The 9,844-nt window shown below is 33.1% G+C and overlaps 2 protein-coding genes across 2 annotated transcripts in view; both read left to right on the forward strand.

Moving 5' to 3' along the window:
* LOTGIDRAFT_169285 (hypothetical protein) overlaps positions 1-7,744 on the forward strand; it is a gene marked incomplete at both ends in the record, with an annotated part of 19,059 nt that extends 11,315 nt beyond the window's left edge. Inside the window, 9 exons of the mRNA XM_009067604.1 lie at positions 461-597; positions 1,066-1,158; positions 1,482-1,545; positions 2,436-2,603; positions 3,292-3,405; positions 3,665-3,770; positions 6,453-6,526; positions 7,024-7,132; positions 7,513-7,744. Of these exons, the coding sequence (XP_009065852.1) occupies positions 461-597; positions 1,066-1,158; positions 1,482-1,545; positions 2,436-2,603; positions 3,292-3,405; positions 3,665-3,770; positions 6,453-6,526; positions 7,024-7,132; positions 7,513-7,744 (1,097 nt within the window). The remainder of the gene's footprint in view (positions 1-460; positions 598-1,065; positions 1,159-1,481; positions 1,546-2,435; positions 2,604-3,291; positions 3,406-3,664; positions 3,771-6,452; positions 6,527-7,023; positions 7,133-7,512) is intronic.
* A 1,983-nt stretch (positions 7,745-9,727) lies between these two features.
* LOTGIDRAFT_169286 (hypothetical protein) overlaps positions 9,728-9,844 on the forward strand; it is a gene marked incomplete at both ends in the record, with an annotated part of 10,752 nt that continues 10,635 nt past the window's right edge. Inside the window, one exon of the mRNA XM_009067605.1 lies at positions 9,728-9,791. Within this exon, the coding sequence (XP_009065853.1) occupies positions 9,728-9,791 (64 nt within the window). The remainder of the gene's footprint in view (positions 9,792-9,844) is intronic.

Genomic DNA, 9,844 nt, shown 5'->3' on the forward strand with positions numbered 1-9,844 from the left:
AGAATATCAAGTTAATGATGTAGTAAGCTACTGGTATTATAGAGTGGAATTACAGGCATCTACTGCTGTTGGAAATAGTTCAATTAAAAATAGTTCAGAGTTTCAAACATCATCATCACGTATGTTAAAATGATTACTATTACAGAATGAATTAAATTGATATTTATACAAAAGAATTGTTTGAAGTTATTCTCATAAAAACTTTCTCATGCCATAAACTTGCAATTGTTTATAACAGGGTTAAATGAAAATTCTTGCCCCTGATTTATTTGTTGACCAAACTGGTCTTACTGTATTTCCTAGAATCATCCTTTTTTTTATGTTACCAACAATCTTTAGATTAATCTCATCTAATAACCTTAAAAATAAAAACAATATTTTCTTCACCTACAACAGACAGATAGCTTATTTAATACATTTAATGTCTTTTATAATAAAGCTTTATTTATTTCATCTTCAGCTCCAGGAAAAGTTGAAAGTCTAACAGTACGCCATAAAAGTGAAATATTTACATCAGCAGAAGTCAGCTGGAGTTGTGTTAAAGAAAGAAATCGACATGGAGTTATTATGAACTACACATTGACTTCTACTCTAGTGGTAAAAATATAATTATGGATAATATTTCTGATAATACAAATTTATCTATTTTCCCTGCCAAGCGAATCGTTATTACAGTAGTTAATGAGTTTGAAATGTGGTCATTAAAGATTTTTTAAAAATGTCTTTGAAGCTCTAGAATGCATCGTGTAAAGAGACAGTGTGGCATTTCCAGAAATAATTCATACCTTGGTCTCGGGAATGTGAATTGTTGTGCTTAACTAATCAGTAATAATGTTCACAGCTTACCGTGTAAGTGTATCCATAATTGTTCACCCCCTCCCCCCGAAATGCCAAATGCCTAATGCCTCATCAATCCCTTTAAGGCATGGGGTTTTCAACCTTTTCAGGATCCTTGATTGATTGAATTCCCAACTTTTCCACATATAATAAATTCTTACTGTTTCGCAAATTTTTTTACATAAGATAATATAGTTTTTTGACTATCATGTTCGATTTAAATTTAAGAATGAAGATCCTAGAGATATTCAACCTAAGGAAAGTTGTACATTTACTGAAATCGTCGGAGTGAAGCCAGGAGAGGATATTACATTTACAGTTGTGAGTAGTTGTATGCGTATATCCCAGATATTCTCAAGTCAGTTGATCAAGTCGACATCTTATAACAAAAACAAATTTGCACCAAATGGGCACTTTTCATTTTCCTTGCCCAGGACATAGTAAGACCAAAATGTTTGTGTTTGATCCCTGTAATTATACATGTTCTGAAGACCTGAGAACTAGAATCAATGAAAGTAATTGCCAACTGCAGAAGTTCAAAAACTGAACCAATTCTTTCTAGTAACCTAACTTTACCATGCGATAACTATTTTTGTTACTATTCCTTCCAATTAAGTCAAACATTCTTGTTTTATCTTTTTCAGTTTGCTACTAATATGGACTTTAAGGGAGAAGAGACAGTTATAAAATATCCAGCACCAACAGGAAGTAGGTTATTTTATATTCATTCTGTATTTGAACAATCTGAATATCTTCCACTCATTTAAAAGTATTTATTCCGACATTATGCAAACCGGTAATCCGATATCTTTTTTTAGTCCCTATTGATTTCCACCTTATGTCAGTTTAAAAAACTGTGAGAGCTCCGACATTCTGTGTATTAAAAATTACGACACTAATCAGTGGTCCCGACACTTAGAAACATCTGTATAATCTGACATATTCTTATCTTAATCACTTATTGCCAATTAGATAATTTCTTATATTATTGATAATCCAACATAAAATCACATGAAAACGAACGATAGCTGATATCAATACTGCTTATTAATCAGCACCAATGACCCCACTTCATGATCAAGGTCATTGCCTTTAGATCAAATGGATTGGATCATTATTACAGGTACTTTTGTCATTCATTACACCGTTACTACAGAAACGTAGAATTTTACCATTCTTTGTTTTGCGTTATATTTAAATTATCAAGCTATTATTATTACAATGTCTGACTGTACTGAAGGGTACTGTAGAATCTTATTGTGGTCACTGAGGTATTTATAGTAACATGTAGCACATGTTAAAAAATCGCGGAAATTTGAATACACCGACACACTCGCCAATATGACATTGTTTTACGGCCCCATTGTATGTTGGATTACACGGAGTATACTGTAATAGGAAAAAGTATGCTATATCATGTCATGTTTTATTATCAAAATTACAAGTCACACCAGTAACAAACAACCTGTACACCCGGTATGTATTTTTGAAACAAACCAATCTATTACATGCGTTATGTAATTTTAGACCAACTAATCTATTCTACCTATGAAATATTGGAACCAAAAAATTTTATTTCATGTATTGTATATTTTTAGAACCAAAACTACCAAAGGAAGAAATAATTTTGATACCAAACTCTGAAGTCATTGAACAGACATCATTCTCTGTAACAGTTTGTCCTAATTGTTTAAGAGATGAAACTAATGGTCCTGTAAAGATAACAGCATTATTAGTCTGTGTTAAAGGCAATTGTGATATCAATGGTATGAGTTTATACTGAATTCTTGTAAAATGAAATGAATTAATGAAATTATGCACTATATTTTTAATAACACATATAGACAATGCCACGCAATGAAGAAAATAAGATCAGGACAATTTCATTAGCTGACTCGTGTATATAGAAATAAATTAATGGTTAATGTTAAAGGAATAATAGTAAAAGGGACAGGGCGCCATTTTGGGGGGTTGTTTTGAGTCTTGAAAATATGTAAACAGTCTTCAGAAGTACTAGAAATGTACCAAAATCGCAAAATTCCTTCAAAAATATCTCAAACTAGGAATTTCTTTTCCTATTTCTATAGATGTCTTTTCTATATAATATGGCTGGGTCTACAGAAAAGATGACTCATCTTTTTAACTTTCAAACGCGGATAATTCTGAACACACTTGGATTAGAAGACTCAAACTTTGTGGATGAACTATTACTGATTGGCTTAGCTAAAATATTCTTGTTTCTGAGACCAAGGTACGATTGGTAAAAAATGGTCGTTCCTTTAAATAATTTTATATTTCATTTGTGTGTGACTGCATAAATTTTTGATGCTGAGATAATTCACTTACTTTCATGAATTATATTTTCCACATGATAATGTCTTTTGGTCTCCCATTTGTTTCTTTAATGTCACTTCACCTTGTTAATACTATATGATCGTATTTATTTAACTATAGATAATCAGCTAACTGTAGCAAAGGTAAGAAGTTACGCTAATTGGCAGAAAGTCAGTGCTCAATCATTTGATGTACCATATAGAGTAACAAATGATACCTGGTATGGTGATAAAGGTAATGATTAATCTATTATACATCATAATGTATTACATGTTCTTTTTGTGGAAAGGAAAACTCATCTTTTTAAAAGTAAATAGGTGCATATGTAACTACAGTATACTTTTATGGCTAAACTTTGATAAGCAATTTTTTGGTTACAACAGAGAACCACAGGAAGATTTTGATTTCATTATTTGTACTGGTTGCTACATGTACATCACTGTATCATTGACTCTATTTTTTATCTTTCTATTTATTTAAAATTTGGGTTCAGATGACGTAGATAAATTAAAATTTGTTGTTGGTACTGAAAGTGATTGTGACAAACAGTCTAAAGAATATTTTTGTAATGGACCATTGAAGATGGATACAGAATATCAGTAAGTTGGATTTTAGTACATATATTTTGATTTGTAAATATTTTAGGTTCTATTTTGATATATCAAACTACTGGATATCTTATACCGATTTATTCCATTATCAATTCAGGATTAATTCTGTATAACCCTCTGATAATAGGTTTTCTAATTTCAGGAAAATTGACAGCATCAATTTGCACCATTTCATCTTTGGTTCCTGTAATTCACTAAAAATAATAGGGCCTTATGTTGTTATGCATTTTTTGCGATTAGTGACATCATCAAAAACTATTTTTTCGGAAATTGTAAGAAACACAAACGTCATTAGGACTGCAAATTGGAATGGTGCAAATTGATGCTATCAATGTCCCTGATACATGTAATTTTTTTTCAGAAAACCTCTTTACAATCCCTTTAAATGGGAAACATGAAATTTATTGTTAAAAGTGTTTTGATAAATTTTACACAAATTTTCTTAGCAATCTCAAATTTCTACTTGTACCCAATTCAAGCCATGGAGAGTTTTCATTAATCAGAATGTTACAACTGTATAATGATTGACCTCTTTGTCCATTCAACTTCAATTCTGGAAAAGATCACTTTTAAATAGTGTGCTCAAAGATCATTTTGATGCACGGATCTTCAAAATCTCCATTTAAAGATAGCTTGCCAGGCAATGTTATATACGGCCACTGGCAGCTTTGATTTTAAAATGAAAAATATTTGGCAGTACAGTAACAATCACCAGTATGAAATATTCAACCTTCAGCCATACACTTCTATTGAACTTTTTGGGGTGATAATTACCAGGTTTTTGTCAAGTCCAGCAAGCATTTTTCCTTCTAAAAAATTGTTTTCAAGAACAAGGGTAATAACTAATAGTAAATATTTTTTGATTTTTCTGTTTTTCGATGGCGTTCATCCTTTGGTGATTACACTCATACCAATTTTTGTCAAAATCCGTCAAGAATTGAGTATTTTTTTATGAGCTAGAAATTGAATGCATTTTCAAGAACAAAGGCAATAACTCATATTAAGCATTTGTTGACTCACACAAGTTTTGTCAAAATCAAGCAAGAATTGTAAGTTCTCTAGAGTGTTTATGAGCAATTGTGGTTGTGGACGGACCGACAGACATGGTTGATTCCAATATATACGCCCCATTTCATGTAGATGTATAAAGATAGCTTGCGTTGCAAGGTAACATAAGCCCACTGGCAGCTGTCAGAAATAATAAAACAGTCTTTAGTGACTAAAGTACGAATTTTCTCATATTGAAGAAATTATTGATGCTGAATAATTCCACAAATTTTTTTAAAATCAATATCAATAACCCAAATACAACAAACAATTAAATCACACAGCTCTAATCAAGGGCAACGTTTGACGTGTGGTTACAAAGTCAACGGCAATAACTCAAAAAAATGTTCATCAAAAATATCTCTTGTTAGAACTTGTCCCAGATCTTATCAATTCCAATGATCACACAAAGTTTCATCAAAATCGGTTGAAATCTGTGGCTTCTATTGCGCTCACAAACAAATTTTGACACGTTTTTCGTAAGTTAATGGCAATAACTCACAAACATTTCATCGAAAATGCGTCAAGTTAGAACTTGTCTGAGATCTTATAAATTTCAATGATCACACCAAGTTTCATCAGAATCGGTTGAAAACTGTAGCTTCTATTCTGCTCACGAACAAATTTTGACGCGTTTTTACAAAGTCAAGGGCAATAACTCAAAAACCGTTCTTCGAAAATGCGTCAAATTAGAACTTGTGCGAGATCTTATCAATTCGAATAATCACACCAAGTTTCATCAGAATCGGTTGAAAACTTTAGCTTCAATCCTGCTCACAAACTATTTTTAACAAATTTTGACGTGTTTTTACAAAGTCAAGGGCAATAACTCAAAAACCGTTCATCGAAAATGCGTCAAGTTAGAACCTGTCCGAGATCTTATCACTTCCAATAATCACACCGAGTTTCATCAGAATCGGTTGAAAACTGTAGCGTCAATCCTGCTCACGAACTATTTTTAACTAATTTCAACACGTTTTAACAAAGTCAAGGGCAATAACTCAAAAACCGTTCATCGAAAATGCGTCAAGTTAGAACTTGTCCGAGATCCTATCAATTCCAATGATCACACCAAGTTTCATTAGAATCGGATGATAACTGTAGCTTCAATCCTGCTCACGAACTATTTTTATCAAATTTCGACGCGTTTTAACAACGTCAAGGACAATAACTCAAAAACCGTTCATCGAAAATGCGTCAAGTTAGAACTTTTCCGAGATTCTATCAATTCCAATGATCACACCAAGTTTCATTAGAATCGGATGAAAACTGTAGCTTCAATCCTGCTCACGAACAATTTTTAACAAATTTCAGGGCGTTCTAAGTCAAGGGCAATATGTCAAAAACCGTTCATCGAAAATATGTCAAATTCGAACTTGATCGAGATCTTATCAATCTAAAGCATCACACCAAGTTTTATCAAAATCAGATGAAAACTGTAGTCTTTATAGTGCTCACAAGAAATGTTGACGGACGGACCGACGGACGGACGGACGTCCGTCGGACGGACCGATGGACCGATGGACAGGGGCGACGACAATATACGACCACATATTCATGTGGGCGTATAAAAACACATAAAATTTATAGTGTTAAAGTAAATTATTAATAATTTCATTTCAGAATTCTAGCTGTGTCATGCACTGAAGGGGGTTGCTCTGTATCTCAACCAATAGGACCCTTCAAAACAAAAGGCGGTAAGTAAAATTATGATCATATCTAAAGGGGTTATTTCATGTCTTATTTCATGATACCATTTATTGGACTTCATACACGATGTGCATTATATTTACTTTAAAGATGGGTTCCCTTGTTTTCATTTATGAAAATGAAAATGCTAATACTTATTAATAGAAAATAGAAGTGTTCTAATGACTTGTGAGTATGTCTCACATGTCTGTAATTAATTCATAATTAGCTAAATTAGAAGAGAATTACCAGCAGAATTCCAATGAGTGACCGATCAAAAAAGACCAAAAAGTCTTTTTTTGTTAATCCAGACTGTACATACATAGACATTTATGATTGGTTAAACTCTTTTATCAATTGCAATAAGAACATAATGATATGTCTTTAGAATATATGATAATTCATTAGAAACAAGAATAAATCAAAAAGTTGGCTTAATTTGACTGTAAAAAATAAGGAAACCCATTTTTAAGGATTTAATGTCAAATCAACCTTTCATTCTTAGATTCTACAGATGATAGTATTTCTCCAGCAGTGGCAGCAATTATTAGTTGCTTAGTCACTGTTATAGCGATGGTCATTGGAATTGCTATTTATTGTTTAGTGAAAAGAAGGTACAGAATTATTATATAGTAACATTTACATTTAAAGGGACAGTTGCCGGGGGTTGATTTGAGTCTTGAATAAACATTCCGGAATTTTCGTAGTTAACGATTGTTCACATAACATAGTATTAGGGGTGAGAACCCACACCGGACATATTCTCGGAAGGCCTTGGTGAAATCTATATTTGTTATGGCCCTTTTTGGAAACCTTTTTAACGGTGAATAAAAACTGGTCGATGCATGTGAGATATGATCTATCTGGTGATTATACCCAACTAGTGTAATGAACAATGATTAAAAACTATCGATTTTAACTATGAGACGTAAAGTAAATGGACCATGGTGCCGACATTATCCATTTGTAAATTGTATTATCACTATTTTTTCAGAAGATCGAAACAAAAGGAAAGTAAAGAAGGAACTGTAAACTACACACCACACTCAAATGGAACTTCGAATCCTGAGACCGCAGCATATGTCAACCTCCCAAACCGCAACAGTGGCGTTGAAACTGCAGCGTATTACGTCAATGTTCCAGATCAAAGAAACAATGAAGAACAAGGTCCATATGCGTCTTTAGATGACGATTTAACACCTCCCGTTTATGAAACTCTAAAATGATTTTAGATATAGCTAACAACAGAACAATTTATTTTATTACAGAAGTTCCAAAGAGATTTTTTTCTGTATATTGTCAACACTGATATCATCTGTTTTTATCATTTCTGACATAATGGGGTTCTTGTAAATCCAAAAAAATGACTAGATATGAGATCACTCATGCAAAGACCAATTAAACCAGTCATCCATAAGAAACGACAATTTCGTCTGCAATTTTGCAACAGGACAAAAGAACCAAAGGACAAAAGCCTCAATCACCTAGGACAAAACTCCCCACCACAAAAAATATATAAATTATTATTATGTTATATTGGGGTATGTGTAACAGTCGTAAGGGTATCTTACATCAAAAAAGACCTTCTTTGGGAACATTCCCATCGAAGTGTATTTATACTCTCAGATTTCTTTGTGTATTTTCTATGATCTCCATTGAATATGTGAAATAATAAATATGATATGTATATAGATATATGAACTGTATATGAAAATTATTCACTTTATGAAATATTATAAATATGTAAAAATATTTAAGAATTGTGTGTATTAAAAATATAGATGGTGTATGAATATCACAGTAGACTGAAATGAAAATGGGTATATTAGCAAAGTTGATATCTCCAGCAATCGATAAAACAAGGTTTCAATTATATCACCCGACAGGTTTTAGTGCAGAGCGATTGGTCCAGATGGTGTTAAAGTAATGGTACATATCGTTACCAAGTTCCCTACCACGAATCTTACGAATCAGGATGGGTCTCTTCACGGAGCTTGCCATAAAGTAGCAGAAGCTAGTTCGTAACGATGATAGTTTATCACACACTATAAAAAGATGTACCAACGTTTCAGGATGTCTATGGCAATACCCACACCGACTCCGTGTTGAAAGTAGTTGTCGAGTCGGTAGGGCAGAGTGAATCGGGGGTACTCAAGCTCGAATTCCATAAATTTTGGCACACGCAAGAGAATTTGATGTTTGGGTATTGCTTCTGTACTGTAATAATATATTCTTTTGACTTCTAAAGCTGGTCCGTCTTCATTAGTCCAGTCATTAGTTTCTACTTGCAGAAAAGAAGGACATAAAATTTCATTTATTTCAAAAGGTTTTTACATATGATTTTCGTCGTAATTTCCTATTTCCAATTGATTTTGGTCTTGCTGTAATTAGCTGTTATTGTTCAATGTCAAACTCCCAAAGAGTAGGACCCATCCAGAAATAAAGAAGGGATTTCTAAGGGTAATTGCTCCCCCGTATGGCTAATTTAACATGCCGGAGGTCGAATGCCTGGAGCTTCAGATCCATGCCACAAACTCCAAGTCATCCTTTGTCGAGGGGCAGTTGAAGGGTGTTTTGGGCTACCACTTGCTTTTTCCATCTCAGATGAAGGATTAGATAACCCGATTCAGCTCTTTCAAAATACGTTTATCAGGTTGGGCTATTCTGTTGATGTACCAGACTAGCGATAAAATGTATGTGTTGAGAATGTTGTTCTGAACTTCAATGTACTGTGTTTCCATTTGATGAGTGTGTTACGAATCTTATTGAGAATAGGATTCCAATTATGGTCATGGTTATCAGAGCCAAAGAAAATACCTAGAATTTTAATGTACATTATTTCATTTTATATTCACTTTATCAGTGTCTGGTATGTGGGCAGACATCGCCCCTGTAGTATAAATTTTCAGTCTTATTTTTGTTTTATCCCTAGGTCTTCTCAAATTATTATTATTTTTCTTTTTTTTCATTATGTTGTAATCTATTCCCTGTTAGTCATCCTCGACCGGTTTAAATCAAGAATGAATTAGTGCATATCTTTTATTATATTTATGTTACACATATAAACGATATATGTATAGGCCTATGTAGAGTGTCACGTGTTAAAAACGTCTCCAACTAGGAAGTTGATTTAAGAAGGATCTGGATTTCCCGGATTCGCACCATTTGCAGGTGATTTTCGCTCGGATTGAAAGTTAGTTTGGAGAAAAATGGCGTGCAATCATATTAACAACATAGCATACCTCTTGTGTGTATTTTTATTAGGTCACGTAAGTAAATAATGTTATCAATAAGTTTTCGTTGTTCATAAGTCTTAGCATTTAACC

The sequence above is a fragment of the Lottia gigantea genome, assembly GCF_000327385.1.
Source record: "Lottia gigantea unplaced genomic scaffold LOTGIsca_84, whole genome shotgun sequence".
Taxonomy (NCBI): Eukaryota; Metazoa; Mollusca; class Gastropoda; family Lottiidae; genus Lottia; species Lottia gigantea.